We start from the raw sequence: 17,488 nt of genomic DNA on the forward strand, positions 1-17,488 counted from the left end.
AGTTGTCAACACGTCCAAAGGTATGACTTCCAAAGACTGTTTCTCGTTCCTCATTTGCTATCGGATCCTTTGTAACCAACATGTACTTGGTTTTGTCTTCGTTGATGACTAGACCGACCTGTTTCGCCGCTGTTTCCAATTCTAGGAGATATTGCTCAACATCTTGCTTGCTACGCCCTATTATGTCAATGTCATCAGCATATGCTAAGACTTGTATCGATCTATTGTAAATAGTACCGCCGTCCCTAATTAGTGTATCTCGAACTGCCTTTTCTAAGGCAATATTAAATAGGAGGCAAGCCAGCATCCCCTTGTCTGAGTCCATCCTTTATCTCAAAGGATCTAGAATTCTCTCCCTGTATTCTAACAATGCTTCTAAGTTAGACATTGTCGTTCTCGTTAGTCGGATAAGTTTCTCTGGTATACCAAACTCATGCATTGATTGGTATAGCACTGTTTTCTTGACACTGTCGTATGCGGCCTTAGAATAGATGATGGGTTTTAATATTGAATTCTAATGTTTTCTCGAGAATCTGTCTTATTGAATGAATCTGGTCAATTGTTGATTTTTCTGGAGTGAATCCAGCTTGATATTTACCAATTATGCCCACTGTGTAAAGTTGCAGCCTTTCGTAGAGAATGTTTGCTAATATTTTGTAATATTTGTGTTTCCTTCTACATCCTTACAGCTCCTTATTCTTGGCTTAAACTCTTTGCGCATTTTGTTTAGATTTCTGTAGAACTTTCGAGTTTCATTTTGATTTCTTAGCCATTCTGTACTTTCCAACTGCTTTTGCTCAAATTGTCTTTTTTTTTCTTCTATGTAATCGTTTTTCTTCTCTTCTTAGGGTCCGGTATTCTTCCTTTGCTCTTCTTGTGCATCCAGCTTGATTTGTCTTTAGGTATGCCCTGTTTTTGTTATCTGTTGCTTCTGGGCACTCCTTGTCAAACCATTCGTTTTCTTTAACTGGTTTGGTTTTCCCCAATATTTTTGTTGCTTTCTCAGTTATTATGTTTTTACATTTTGTCCACAGTTCCTCTACATTTTCCCCCACCTCCAGGTTCTCCATTTCCTCGTCCATTTGTCTCCTATTCTCTCTCGCAACGGTTTCAATGCGCAGATTATCAACATTAATTCTGTCTTGTTTCGTGTGTTTATCTTTCTTTAGGTTTGATATTCTCCCTCCGATTTTTGCCATTACAAGAAAGTGGTCACTGTCAATGTTTGGGCCTCGGTAGCTTCTGACGTCTATGAGATCGGAAGAGTGCCTTGCATCTATCAGGATGTGATCTATCTGGTTAATGGTTTCGTTGTCAGGGGATTTCCATGTTCCTTTGTGTATCATTTTATGGGGAAATCTTGTTCCTCCTACTATCATGTTTTTAGTACTTGCAAAGTTTATTAGTCTCAACCCGTTATCATTTGACTCTTCATGTAAGCTCTCATGTCCTGTAGTTGGCTGGAAAAATTGCTCTTTGCCAATTTTTGCATTAAGGTCCCCAGCAATGATTTTCGCGTCATAACGTGGACATCGATCATATTCTTTGTCTAAGGTGTCATAGAATTCATCTTTTTCATTATCCTCCTTTTCTTCCGTAGGTGCGTGTACACTAAGTAAGCTATAATTAAAGAATTTTCCTTTAAGGCGTAGATAACATATTCTGTTGTTTATGGGTTTAAAGTTAAGGACTAATTGTTTTGCTTTTTTACTGACTAGAAAACCACTGCCAAACTCGTGTCGGGTGCTATGTCCGCTATAGTATATATTGTAGTCTCTTTTCTCGATAATTCCTGAACCAGTCCATCTCATCTCTTGAATCGCTACTACATCGGCTTTCATTTTATCAAGTTCTTGTGTTAGCAGTATAAGAGCACCTGGGGCATAAAGGGTTCGTACATTCCATGTGCATATCCGTAAATCGTTATTCCATTGTGGTTTGCTAGGTCGTCGTGAACTAAACACTCCGGCTTTTCCACTTTGTGCTTTCATAACAATGAGTTTTTTTAAGGGAAGAGGTCGTTAACCTTTTGCCCAACCCCCTAATCTTCGAAGGACCATTTCTCACACTCTCGTTTGCCCTGACTCTTCTTCCCACTGGGGTTGGTTACCACAATCTTCCACAGAGTTGCTCAGGTTACCAGGGTTCACCGCGTGGAGGTGAGAGTTGGAATTGAGTAGGAGAGGCTAGTGACGCTAACAGGATGCAGCGTCATATTTTACGCTTCACTACCCCATTTGAACCCCAAATCTTTTTTTTTATTGTTACATTGCATGTTTACAATCTACTGTATACACAGAGTAATAAGTAAATAGTCTGTAAGTAAATTAACGCGAGTTAGGTACCATCTATTGACGGTTCTCTAAGTATTATTGCGGTAGGTCTTCTAGCCATACCCTCTTCAGTCTTCTTTCGGCAAGTGGTTGGGTGAATAAATTATTTATTAATTCGTTGTTGTGATCAGTGGTGCGATTTTTATATTTTATTGAGTGATTCTTTATTATGTCCTTAAGTAATGGGATGTCCAGATCATTGTGAAGTGTTTGGTTAGATACATACCACGGAGCTTTACTTATAATACGAAGTATTTTGGATTGGAATGTTTGAAGTATCTTCGTATTTGAAGGTTTACTACAGCCCCATAGTTCTATTCCATATGACCAAAATGGTATAAGTATAGCTTTGTACAGAAGCAGTTTATTTTCAAAAGATAACTGAGACCTTTTGTTAAATAGCCAGTTCATATTTTTTAGTTTAAGATCTAGTTGTTTCCGTTTAGTTTTAATGTTCGTTGTCCATGTAAGTTTTTCATCCATGTGCAGTCCCAAGATATGTTTTTCTGAAATTTAATTTACTAAAGATGTTTCATTCCTCCTTAGCTACTGAATATTGAAAAGAACCTTACGTACCACCGCCCTTACCTCATAATTTTTGTAATTTACAGTAAGTACTTTATGACTCCGTTGAAGGTCTATTGTATTTGAAATTCCATTTCGTAATTATTTCTGTTTTGAATTATTCCTTAGTTTCACTTTTCAAAATTTGTTTAAATAGATTAGTAAATGGGTCCAAAACATGCCTTAAACAGTTCGTAATATTCATATTATTTGGATGATATATTTCACTGGTAGTTTTTATTGAATCAATGATAAATTATTATTTTTATAAAGCTGTGTTGAATATGTGTTAACTCATATAATGTTTTAGTAAAAGCATCGTTGCAAGAAAAGTACAAGGATGTTGCTGAACACCTAATATGTATAGCCCTAGAGAGTGTAAATTTTGACGAAGAAAGAGCAAATCAAATTTTACAAATTATGATTCAGGAAGATAGCAAATCCTCCAATGCCGATAAGAAAGGGTAAGTTTTTTGGAAATAAAGAGAATAAAAATAGTTAAAATCTCTCAAGCAGAGTTCAAGTTATTTTAAGTCTAGCTCCTTAACCGCTTAGATATCACAACTGTAAGTAGGATGCCTTATAATACACAATATCGAGCTATAAATATAAATATAAATTTCCGAAAATAAAAATTCATTGGAAGTTTTATGCACTGTTTCATGTTGTATACTCAACATCTTTCATTTTTAAAACAAAAATGACCATTCCTTAATAAATAGCATAACTTATTTAATTAGAACGCCAGAGAAGAAAATAGTGTCATATCGAAACGAATTACAAACAATAAAAATTACGAGTGAGCTTGAACAAAATTGTCTAATATCGGGTATTATGCCCTAAAACATCAATAACCGTTTGCATACGATTTGGAAGGGAAAGCAACAAATTTTGAATAAAAACTTAAGGAATATGTTCATATTCTTCACGAAGCATGATTGGAAGTTCTGCAAGACTTTCTGGCTGACCTGGTTTACGTTGAAGTTTATCCCAAAGATGTTCGACGATATTCAGGTCAGGGCTTCAGGTTGGCCATTCTAGAGTAATAATTCCTACTTCCCCCAAGTAATTTGTTACGATTCTTGCAGTATGCGGTCGTGCATTATCATGCATAAAGACGAAATTGTCCCCAATAAGTGGACCAAATGGAACTACTGCTTTTGCCAAAACATCCTCTATATACCGGTGAGCATTCAGGGGCCATTGATAAAAATAAGTTCCAAACCATGACACCACCACTGCCAAACTTCTCTGGGACATACAAGCTTGTGCATATCTTTCATTTCTCCGTCTCCAAACCCTCTGTCGGCCATCGTCAGACTTCACAGAACCGTGATTCATCAGTAAAGAGAATTCAGCTCCAATCCTGTAAATCCCAGTGTTGATGTTCTCGAGTAAAAATTAATCGATTTTTATTCTCTGGGTTCTAATTCGGGAACAATAACCGGACTTTTTGCCATTAGTCCTCTTTCATTGAGGCGTCTTCGAACCTTTCTCTCTTTCCGGTTCATATTCTATTTAGTGTAACATCAGTACTTAGACAAGGAGATCCCTTATCACCGTTACTATTACATTTGGCCTTATAATATGCAATAAAAACAATATCGTCTGAGCTGACAGGGGGATTCGCGAATCGACGATCAAAATTATTGTTGGCCTTTACTGATGATCTAGATGCAGTACTCATTCTGCAAAAGACGTGAGAGAGGTGTTTTCACAACTCGAGGAAGAAACAGGTAGTCTGGGTCTTCCAATAAATGAAGACAAGACGAAATACATGCTGGTAACCAAAAATCCTAGACCAAAAGTTAGACAGAACATAACTATTAATGACCACAACCTCGAAATAGTAAAAGAGTTTAAATATCTGGGGGGAGCGGTAATCAAAGATAGCTGCGGGGAATACAGCATTATACTCGCTATCGTCATTATTAAGATTTAAGCTGCTAAAAAGGAAATCTAAATTAAGACTATACAAGTCAATTATTCCTTCAGTTTGTATATATATATATATATATATATATATATATATATATATATATATATATATATATATATATATATGGAAGTGAAACATTAGAGTCTACATCAGCGGGAAATAAATAAGCTGCTGGTGTTTGAAAGGAAGGTTCTCAGAATGATATTTGGCCCTCAAAGAGATGAATTGACAGTAGAGTGGAGAAGACGCCGCAATGCTGAATTGTTGACTCTCTATGGTATTGAAAACATCGTCAGACATATAAAAGCTAACCGGATAAGATGGACATGTCATGTGGTAAGATCAGAGAAAGGTAGAGTGCTAAAGACAATGTTTTTTGAGAGACCAGATGATAGAAGATCAGTAGGCCGTCCCAGAAAAAGATGGAAGGATGATGTTGAAGCTGATTTATCTAAGATTAGGGTATAACAATGGGAAATGGAAGCGCAACATCATAAAAGATGGAGGACTATAGCGGATGCGGTGAAGACTCATCCCGAGTTGTAAAGGCAGTCAAGAAAAAGAAGAAGAAGAAACATTCATGTATAAATCCTATGTTGTAGCTTATCATTCTTTATGCAATTGTCACATTTGTAATTAATATTAAATTATTGTTTTTTTAGCGAAGACACAGTGGATCTTCTTAGTCAACCTTCCACTTCCAGTGCTACTCTTAATATTCCAGTCTCACAAAGTAGGCAGTCTTTGAAGTCATTACTGAAAAGCGAAAAAGAGCTCGATAAGAACAGCTATTCCCGAGTTGTAGAAGAAGATGAAGGAACATATAAATCTACCAACTTGTGTAATACCAGAGGCCCCAATCCCGAGTATGTAAAAGGAGCAAACGAGCAACTACTGTTGTAAGTATTTGAATGTAATCAGGGCCGATCCTTCTCTAGAGAATGTTTCATATTTTTATTAATACGTAACGATGACATTAACTCATCTACCTGTCTCAGAATAAAAACGCTAATAAAAATAGATATAAAGATTAAAACGCAAAAGTTTATTTGTTTTGGCCAACCCGGTTATAATAGTGAAAAAATATTTTACCAAGATAATAAAAAAAAACAAAATAAAACCTTTTAAATAAAAATAGACATATTTTGACTGCCTAAAAAGTATATTACAGAAATCAATATTTTAATGATGGCGCGCCATCGCTTTTTCTCCCGATTCTTCTTCTTCTTTTTATGTAGACATGATTCTGAATGTTTTTCAATATGCCTCCAGTAAGTTGTCGTTCCATCGTTTTCGTCTTCCTACTGATCGTCTTTCTATTGGGGAACTGTCTCTTGCCGTTTACTACTCTATTTGTTGTCATTCGGCTTATATGATCGTTCCATTCTACTCTTCTATTTCTTACCCAGTGTTTTCATCTCTGCTGTTTCTAATATCCTTTTTGTCCTCTCAGTATCAGGTCGTGTTTCTGCCGCGTATGTCATTATTGGTCTGATGACTGTTTTGTAAATTCTGCCTTTCATTTCTCTCCCGTTATTTTTATTTCTCCATATTGTTTCATTCAGGCAGCCTGTGGCTGTGTTTGCTGTATTCACTTGATCTTCCATTTTTGTTTCGAGTTTCCGTGGCTAGATAATGTGATGCCTAGATATCTCCATCACTCCATCCATCACTTGTTCTATTATCTTTTTTGGGGAATTAACATGTTAAATTTGAACGTTTAATTAAATAATTATAGCTGATGAGTAAACTGTTTTGAATTATGACTTTATTAAATTTAACATTTACTTAATTTTATGTACGTTACATTTGATAAAGTTTCCTATTAATGTTGCAAATTTCGTTTTTATTTAGTTTTTTTGCATTATGAAAAAAAATTCAAGTTGACACTTTCCATTCAAGTAGGCATAACGTTTAGTTTTTAAATGGTGTAACACTTTTAATAAACTGGCATATCTTCACGAGATATAGGTATTATGGAAAAAAATCATGGATGCCTGAATTCTCCACCGAAATACGTGTCTAATGATGTGCAGCACATGGTATATTCTGTATTTAAAATTAAAGGCTTGTGATATTGGAAGGTAGAGGTTTGATAAGTGGCAGATATCTACATCGTTAAAAGACATTTGCAATAAAAATCGACCTACTTCAGCATTTTTACAAAATCCACTGAATTTTGACAAATATCAGGGTGGACTCTTGATTGACCATCTCTATCTTGGGTCATACCGAACACTTTACCGACAGGTCCTGCCGAAGCGTCTCCTGGATGATTAACGTCTCAATTGGCATCAATTGGTGTCACCCCTAAACTTCCCCTAATATACTAATTGTTAATTTTATCCTTTTTGTTACTCCAATCCATCCATATAGGCGTTCTAATATTCTTCTAAATTGTATTAGGACCTCCTTTCATGTTCCAACACATATTTTCTACTATTTTGCCCTGCTTTTTACTATTATATAATTGACGAAATCCAAAATACAATAAAAATGTGTATAAAAACAATATACATTAACAACAATAAAACAATATAGCAACACATGATCAAAATAATCAAGTTCTACTTATTTTTAACAATTTTTCCATTTTAGGGAAGATTATGTTAAGTGGCAAGGTCCGAATTCCACATTTATTAAAGGATCCCAGAAACTAGCCCAAGGACCAAATTCGTCCTTATTGACAGAAAGAAGTTACAAGGCCTGCGGACCCAATCGAAATCTTATAAAAGGCCCTCAGTGTGGTCTAGCCAAAGGAAGTATATTTTCGCAATTTCAAACAGCAGTCGTCGTTGGAGAATCCCGCGGTGAATAACATTACAGATGTTGCATTTTGTAAATCTTTTAACATTTCAGGATTTTACTAGTCTCATTCTTAATTTTTGTGTTCACTTTACCCTTAGGGGCCAAGTAATCTTAGTCCCTCAGATTAAATGCAGAATATATTAGTTAGTATCCGTTATGATCGACACAAACTTAACCTGCTCTGATAATAATATTAATAATATGTTTATTAAGTGTTCGTTGCTGCTCATACATACAAGATAAAAATATGTAAACAAGTATTCTTTAATCGTTTTACAAGACACATTCCACACTCAACTTTTATCCGACCGACCGTAAACTATGGTCTTCAAATTCTTTAGTTACATATAATATTTGTATTTAATTTTTTTTAACTTCGAAAAAAATATGCGTCCCATATGTATGAGGTACTGCAAGGGAGAGAGACATTTATAACTTTAAGAAACAGGTATGAATAGTTGTCAGCAATCGATACCTGGAATTTTGTTACCACCTTGTGATTAAAAAAAGTCTTAAAATGGATTACAACTACAAAAAAGCTCCAAACACGAATATGTCTGTTTATTTGTTTAAGCGATTCAACTTTAGACAAACTTGTGTAAAATGTAATTAAATGATGTTGATAACCGGTTTTTCACAAAACCGAAAGGAAATTTTGTCTTCCAGTCATTCAAATACAAGAAGTATGTACTGTCACTAGACTTCAGGCCAGAGGGTACCCTATTGAAAACGCTATTTTTGATGATGATGAATTGTAATAAAAGTAGGAGAAGATAAAAAAGGAATTAGCGATAAACTGGAGTAATTTTCAAAACACAAAACAGCACTAATGCTGCAGAAGAGACGGAAATTAATATACTGAACATTATATTAAATTCATTTATTTCTAACTTTATTTGCTCACTTAAACGGTGCTTAAATATGGATAACCTGAAAATCAAACACAAAATTATCGGTTTTTACAGATTATTCCACAAATTACATGTCAAATCACTTGAACTTAATCAGAAAAAAGGAATGATATGGAATACTAAAGAATATATCGAGAATGACTGATAAACGAAAATATAAACGCGTATAAAAGTCTGATTCTTATTTTCAGCTTCTCCGTTGTAGGTTTTCGATTAACATGACAATCGTAGCTTCTAAACTAAAATATGCACCAACATCTCTAGCTTGCTTTCTTTGACATTAAATATAATTTCCATTTTTTCCTATTTCTCTGTAGCACTTGTTGGTTGTTGTCAACTGAAATTTTTAAACTGAAATTACTAATAGACTATTCACTTCGAAATGCGTCTACTAGCCCGCTATGCCATTAAGTCAGACACTTTCTACGTTTTTTCATTATTTTACCATTTTATGTTTTCCATGTTTAATAAATTTTTTTTATATGGCATGCTCTTTCCCGATTTATTATATGGACATGGCAACACTGCTAAACACCAATTTTTCGTTCTGTCATGCATCATTTGTAGCTATCTTGTACCGCAACGTATTCTGGACAATGTCCCAATATACAACTGTAACAGTTTCTAAAAGAAAAGGCAAACAAACGTATCTCAGACTAGAAATTTTAAAATGCAAATGAAAAAAATTAAAATTATCATTTATTGGCCCACATAAAATAAGTTGATAGAGCCCCGAATAAAACATACTGGATAGCAACCGAATAGTAGTAGGATAGTCCTTTACTCGACATTATATACAAAAAGGCAAGTGTCTTACTTCTCAAAGAATGGTTGAACAGCTGCTGAATATATAAAAAAGTATTAAACAAACCTTCAAAGAACGCCACCCGTTATACAACACAGAAACCAACCATTAACGGCTAAAATCTAGACAGCTTCCTGCATCGTGTGTCTGCCGACATTCCAAAAAACTATACTACTCTAGAAAAGAGAATTTTTATGCTCCTTCAGAACGTCATCACACATATTAAAATGATCGTAAACATTTTATAAGCGGTGTATATTTGTTTACACAAACTTATCCATGTTTTGAACTATATTTGCTGAAATTTAAATTGTAATATTTCATTATTTTTAAGTTTTGTTTAAGGGTTAAAAATATGTTGGAAATTACTTATGGGTGTTATATTTGGATGCATTTTTGCCGAAACTTTTGACTTCTGGTTGATAAAATAAGGTTGATAAACCGTATGCAATATTTTGGGGATGATTTTTGAACTTATTATTAATGTTTAGGGAAGATATTATAACGTTTTTTTATTACTAAAAGGTTAAGTTTTCAGATACTAAATAATATTCGGGCTGCTATAATCGTGACGTCACACGAGATTGGTGGATCTATAATGAATATAAACCTATACTATTATCGGCATAAAATTGGATACCGTTAAATACTGCAAAATGATCTCTGCTATACAAAAATCGGATGGACATTAGTGTTAAGGGCATAGGCGCAAAATGTCGCTTGCCAAAATGTTCAATGTATTTACATGTATTAATTTTTTTCGAATCCTGAGAAAACTAATAAGTATATTAGAAAAAATTAAACGTAGAATGAAAGATTACGTTATTACCGAGGGCCGAAAGTCCCTGAAAACATCTATAATGTTTATTTTAATAAATTACAGGAGTGAAAAGAAAAGAGAAAATTTTGTGTGACTTTTAATTTCAAATATATAATTCAAAATAAACTTTTTGGTTATTCGAAGGGACTTCCGGCCCTCGGTAATAATGCAATCTTTTCTGCGTTTAAATTTTTCAAAAATACTATTCGTTTTCTCAGGATTCGAAAAAAATACGTATAAAACATTTTGACAGGCGACATTTTGCGTCTACTGTGTTTGGAACGTTTCGTAAGTTCCCCTTCTCGTATGGTTCACACTTTAGTAGTCCTTTTACAGTAAAAACTTTTAATTTAATTTAATAAGCATTTTAATTTTCGATCGAAAATATTCGAATAAACATTTTTTTTGTTAAACGAACAATATATATTTTTTTAATTAACCAAAGATAGATCGAATATTTTCTAACGTTTTCGACATATTTTGAATATTTTTCAATGTTGTTAAAGGTTGTCAAAGGAAAACAATGGATATTGACAGGTGTTATTAAATCTATGTTTGTAAATTAATGTTTAGAAAAAGATAAGTGTAATTAACAAACTAAATGTTATTTGTTGTTAATGTTAGATAAGACGCATGAAACATGATAAATCAAATATCCATAATTTTCCGTCCCTCACTTATTCGTGTTAATATTATATTGTATGCCAGAATTTAAAAGACAATCTTTAATTTTTTGTTATCAGGTATGGCACAGTTACAGCTATAAACATATTATATACAATTATTTTATTATAAATTTGAGCAGTTCTAGAAAATACAGCAAATGTCATTTGCGGTTAGGTACACAAAATGTCGTATTTTTGTGTCGAATTATCGGATTCCTTCGAATGACGCAGCATTCGTTCAGTGGCGTATCTATTATTGCTAAGTATCGAGATATTAGTTACTGCTGTGTTAGTTACATCGAGCAAAAAGACAAAAGAGGGAATGTAAAGGTAGTGGGGGCAAAAATATTGTTAGACAGGAAGTGCCATCTTGAGAGGCCACATTAAACAAGGAAAGAGAGACTCTTTCCTTGTTTAAGAAATCAAATTTAGTTGGGTTATGTTATTGCTGATGTTATTGTTTGTCCCAACTGTCACATGAAAGGTTACTTGTATTTTCTATTGAAGTTTTTTAAATAAATAGATAAATTAGAACACCTACACCACTGAATGATTATTGTGAAGTGTCATGAAATTTAAATTTGACGCATTCGCATTTCCGGATATGTCCGCCATCAGAGGCCACTTTTTTGGTCTCCTTTTCATAACGATTAGATTCCCTCTTTTGTCTTTTTGCTCGATGGTTAGTTAGTATACCTGTTATTCAGACAGACTTCTGCCCGCCACTGTTTCATTGCCACCTACTCGACGCACCATAATTGACGTTTGTAGTGTTTCTATATTTAATAAATCTCGTTTAGTATTGAGCTGGATCATTACATTAATATTGGGAATATTACAGAAAACAACTAGTATTAACATCGGGAATACATCAGAAAGAAGAAGAGATATACAAAAAGGAAGGCCGGGAAATGTGAATCTTCTTCTTCAAGTGCCATCTCCGCGGCGGAGGTCGGCAATCATCATAGCTATTCGGACGAAAAGTTCATTTGATGTACATCCGTACCACTCTCTCAGGTTGCACAGTCATGACATTCTACGCCTCCCTATGCTTCTCTTTCCTTGGATCTTTCCCTGCATAATCAGTTGGAGCAAGGTGTATTTCTCTCCACGTGTAATATGTCCGAGATATTCCAATTTTCTTGTTTTTATTGAATTTAAAATTTCCATTTCTTTGTTCATCCTTCCCAGAACCTCTTTGTTTGTGACGTGTTCTGTCCATGATATTTTCAGAATTCTTCTGTACACCCACAGCTCAAATGATTCCAGTTTTTTCATTGATGTCGCATTCAAGGTCCAGGATTCCATTCCATAAAATAAAGTCGAAAAAACATAGCACCTCGCCAACCTAACTCTTAGTTCCAGTTTTAAATCCCTGGTACATAGAACTCTTCTCATTTTGTTGAAATTTGCTCTAGCCTTTTCTATTCTTATTTTTATCTCCTGATTGTAATCATTTGTGGAGTTAATCATTGTTCCCAGGTATGCATATTTGTCCACTTGTTCGACGTTGGTTTCGTTTATTAGAAGATTCTCGTTATTTCTTTGAGTTTTCGATATTCTCATAAATTTCGTCTTCTTGACATTCATTGTTAGACCATACTCTTTTCCATACTCTGCTATTCTGGTCACCAGTCTCTGAAGATCTTCAATGTTTTCGGCTAAGATCACAGTGTCGTCCGCATATCTAATGTTGTCAATGGGAACTCCATTTACCTTTATTCCAGCTGTTTCAGTGGAATATGAATAGTTTCAGTGAAATGTGAATAGATTTATACAATCATGGAAATTATAGGAACAGCTCAAAACCAACTGTGATTACAAGGGTAAGCCGTAAACCGTGTTGATTTTTTGGCTATCGCTGCAAATACTAACATTAATTTTCTTGATTCTTTGAATAGGCCTAGTGATCTTTTGACTGCTTCCAAGTAAGTGTAATCGGTTACTGATATTGGCTGTATATCGAAAGTAAGTTGTGTATTGGGACCATTTAATGATAATGCCCTTAGTCTATTTCATGCTTTGTTGCCTCTTGAAAGGTCGTTGTTGACATTAGTGCATCGAAATAGTTACGCAATCTTGTTTCAGGTTATCTTTTTTATTTTTCCTGACTGAACCCACTTTTCAAGTCCATCTGTCTTAGGTCGTCCTCTGTTTCGACCATTTTCCAAATTTCTAAAGACGAAACGCCCAAACGTTCACGTGTTAATGTTGATTTTCAGACCCGTCTCCTTCAATCCTCGTACATTTATCGCTAGGTTAAAGTTGTCCCTTCAGCCCAGCCTTTTTTGAGCCTCAATCAAGTCTATTATGGCCTTAGGTAACACTTTTATAAAGTTGTAGTAGTCTAGATAATGCTCAAATGTATTGAGTCTTAGCCTATCAAACCCTGAGCAGTTGCACAGAACGTGTTCCACTGCCTGGTATTAAGCCTGACAAAATCTGAAATTCGTACTTTCTGTCAAGCCGAAAGGTTTTGGGCCAATAAATGTTTCTTTTTCCTCTTTTCTTTTTTTAAAGGCCCGCTTTTCATTCCGTTTAATACCAGTATGTCCAGATATTCAGAATAAACTTACTTTGCTATTTTTTTTTTTCGCGAATCATATTCTGAAGACAATTCCAAACAGAGTCAATTCGATCCGATTCCAGTGTCGACATCGTTAAGACTACCCTACTAGTGCGCAATACGTAATCATAGGTCTGACTACAATCAAATATAGCCAGTACATCTGGATTCCAAACCTTATGATTTCCCATGTAAATGACCAACGTTGTAAAAATAATTTGTTTTTAATTATCTAATCGTCTTTGTTAATATATAGTGGTAAACACGCTCAAATATATAATTTGAAAAATGTGCTCGGCTATATAAATGTTATGGAAATTTATAATCCGTGTTTTATTTATAGATATGACAAAACTACCCATATTTATATTGTGCCATACTATTAAGGTTATTACTCTTTAATATTGCTTTTTATAGCTTATAAACAAATGTGCAATGTAGTGTTCATATTCAGTTAATATTTGTTCTGTTGGCGTTATTAGTTGTAGTGTTATTAGCAGATTAATTAAGCGTTAACAATATTTTTTATCGATATTGTATGTTTATGTCATTGTCCGATATAATTTTGGTTTTGTAATGCTAGTAATTTGCCATTTTGATTCTAAATTTAATATTAAGATGTATGAAGGCCTAGAAGTATGGATCGAAATGCTAAAACTTGACAAAGTAATCGCTTGGGTAAGTTGGACAAGACACATTCGACATACTTTGTTTATTTATTTAATTTTCAAACAATATACCGTATTTTTGATACTTTTGTCAAATTGATCTCAAGTTCAATAGGATTCTTCCTTTAGCCACGAGGAACCTATGTACTAAGCCTTTAGGAGCGTTATCATACAGATAAGCAGATAACGACACAATTTCAATAAGAATCTGGGTCGGGCTGATAACCTTCAAATATCTAAAGAGGGATAGGACAGTTATTTGTCTCTGTTCTTCATGCGGAAGTCATCGTCTCTAAATTTGGCCAACGATAAGTGTTTTTATACAATTAGTTCATCGTGCGAGTAGTATTCCTCTGATATTTTTACCAATTACTTTTAACAGTATTCTTACATCAGATTCTCGTATTCAGTTACTCTTCACATTCTTGAATATATTTCTTTTCTCGCGCATATTTTGATTTTGATTTCTTGAAATTTCTGCAATTTATGTGGCGATAGAATATATCAGCGTTTGTATAAGTTTTCTTTTTCTTCTTCTTCAAGTGTCTTGTTCTCATAAAACGATGACAACTACTTGCGTGATCTTCACTTTTTACTGCTGCTCGGAATAGTGATCTGATGATCCAACTTCATACCATTGACGCAGATTATTGCATATTATATACCACGTTTGCCCTCGATTATCAACTGCAGCAGGTTAGTTGTCATTTCTCACAACGTATCCAATATATTCTACTTTTATTTTCTTGATTGTGTTAACATTTTCGGTTCGTACATGCAATTGACTCAATAACTCAATTGAGAAATACTTCTTGTACTTATGTCGTCCAAGATTTCACTAAAAATAAATTTAGAGTGTAATCTGAACACTAAGGGCGACAGTACACAACCCTGTCGTACTTCCCCCTAAGATACGTAGGTCTTCTGATATATTTGCATCAATTTGAACTGAAGCAACCTTGTTCCAATACAAGTTAGCAATCCAGCAATTATTCGAATACCTCTTCCATTTAGACAGACTTTCTTGAGTAGTTCCATAAGCTTGTCATATTTCACTGTATTAAAAGCTTTTTTATAATCAATTTTCTTAGAGTTCCACATTAGATGAAAGTCTTCTTCTTTCTTCTTGACTTTAAGCTAGTTGCCTTTTTTCTACCTATCGATTCGGCCTTTTTCGGAAGTGACCCAAGCTTCTGTCTTCTTCCTTGTATGGATTCGCTTCTTTGTGCATCTAGGAGTGACTTTACAGCTATTCTATGAAGTATTTTGATTTCTATTGTTTGCAATAATTTGTTTCTGAAGAAAAGTCCTAAAATTGTGAATAAAAATATCTCGTTCTTGTAAGGAAAATGCAAATAAACCATTCAAATAAATAAAGCAGACTTACATGATGGGACTGACAAAATCTTCAAAAAACTGAAGTAATTGTAATTAGAAAATCCGATAAAAACTTTGGCATTGACCTAAATATAGCCCAATTAGACGAAGTTCGTAAATTTAGATACTTAGGAATAGTACTAAATGATAAGTGGAATTCAGATATATAAACAAAAACACGAATAGAGAAAGGTAGAACCATATACGATAAATGGAAGCAGATTATATATAACCGAAAACTAAGCTTAGACATCCGAATTAGAGTTATTAAATACCACGTTTGGTCAATCCTGTATGGAGTTGAAGACTGGACATTAAAATTAAATACCAGGAGACGGCTAAAGGCCTTTTAAATATGACTTTATCGCAGAAAGCTTAAAATATTATGAAGACAACACCTGACGGATCGAACAGTATGAAACTATATAAAAAGAGTTAGAACTTTAAACGATTAAGAAAAAAAGAAGACTTCGTACCGAGGCCATATAATGAGAAATAACTAATATAACCTGCTACGAATAATAATTCAAGGGAATATAGAAGACCGAAGGAGAATAGGTAGAAGAACAATGTCATGGCTTCGCAATATCAGAGCTTGGACGGGCATGTACGTTCAACAATTACTAAGAGCGGTGCAGAATGGAGAATATTTTAACGTAGTGATCGTAAATCTCTAATAATGGAATGCACTAGAAGAAGAAGACCTCTTCCTTTTTATATTATATTCGACTAAGTTCATGCTCTTTGCAATACTTCCATATTTTCGCTTTATTTCCAACAGGCTCTTGTTTTTTTCTGTGAGCTTTAATCTTTATCTATTAATATTTGTTTGATGTTCTAATGACAACGATTGTTAATAATTTTTAAAGTTTATATGTCCACTTATCCTCGCGATAATTATGCTGGACAGATTTTCAGTATCTTCCGAAATAGTTTGGTAAGAACTGAAATGAGACTGTGGGGAACTACGGAATGCCGCCCATCGTTTTTAATCTATCTTTTTCACCCTTCATCTACAAATCGTAGTGTATACTCCCTGAATAGTACATTTTCGAATCCATAGGCATATTTTTACTGCAACTATTTTTATAAAACGTGCAAATATTTCAAATGTATATTTGTTGTAGATTAAATGTTGAAAAGATGTCAATATGGTTATTACTTAATAAAGTGTTTTCGTTCTGTTTGGTGTTTTAATTTTATAAGAATAGTAATATAATAAGCTGATTTGAAAATTTAGGAAAAAATTAGAAGTGCTGAAAAAAAAGAAAGAATTAACATAGGCTAAACCGTATTCATTTTACAAATTCCCAATTGTCAATAGAAGCACGTGAAAGCCAAACAGGGTCGTACGGATGTGTATCATATGATTTTTAAAAATATTTACTTTTGAAACTGTTAGTGTAAGAATTTCTTGAAATTTAATAATTATATCACAATTAAACTAAACTCTAAAATATAACACGACCAGTAAATAACTTAACAATAACTATAACACAATATATTAACTTAAAAATCAACACGATACAATTTGAATTTAAAATGCTGGCAAGTTTGGATCTGTAACATGAGAATCTGTCTGGCTTAAGGCAATAAATTATATTTAATAGCCTCTTGACGAATGAGACGGCGAATATCAACACGTGCTCATATTTACAGATGGGAATTTGTTAAATGAATGTACTTTAGCTCCAATTTTATATTGGATGTAACAATCCATGATAAGGCCTACCCTGACGTATGCGGCCATTGTGGTGGCCCCGGGCTAGACTGGTTTCAGCTAAGGCCCAGCTGACTCACCTCCAGCAGTTGGAATCTCAGGAGCCATGAGGACCACTCCTGTAGCGGCTCTTAAGGCTTTGCTGGAATACTTTAACCAGGCACTTAATATAGAGGAAGAAGAAGAAAACCTGGAAGATGAAAGATATGAGGTAAGGGAAACATACGAGAGGGAAGAGGAACCACCAACGATTCTTAAAGTGAAAGATGCAGTTAAAAAACTAGCATAGATAATCTCCTAGCTGAACTATAT

The 17,488-nt window shown here is 34.2% G+C and overlaps 1 protein-coding gene across 4 annotated transcripts in view; it reads left to right on the top strand.

Moving 5' to 3' along the window:
- LOC140432529 (uncharacterized) overlaps positions 1-16,640 on the top strand; it is a 54,551-nt gene extending 37,911 nt beyond the window's left edge. For all 4 annotated transcript variants that reach the window (XM_072520478.1, XM_072520479.1, XM_072520481.1 and 1 more), the window contains 3 exons: positions 3,208-3,361; positions 5,499-5,735; positions 7,435-16,640. In XM_072520478.1, coding sequence (XP_072376579.1) covers positions 3,208-3,361; positions 5,499-5,735; positions 7,435-7,654 — 611 coding nt within the window. In that variant the 3' untranslated portion in view covers positions 7,655-16,640. The remainder of the gene's footprint in view (positions 1-3,207; positions 3,362-5,498; positions 5,736-7,434) is intronic.
- Positions 16,641-17,488: the final 848 nt, after the last annotated feature.

Source organism: Diabrotica undecimpunctata, chromosome 1 (genome assembly GCF_040954645.1).
Source record: "Diabrotica undecimpunctata isolate CICGRU chromosome 1, icDiaUnde3, whole genome shotgun sequence".
NCBI classification, from domain to species: domain Eukaryota; kingdom Metazoa; phylum Arthropoda; class Insecta; order Coleoptera; family Chrysomelidae; genus Diabrotica; species Diabrotica undecimpunctata.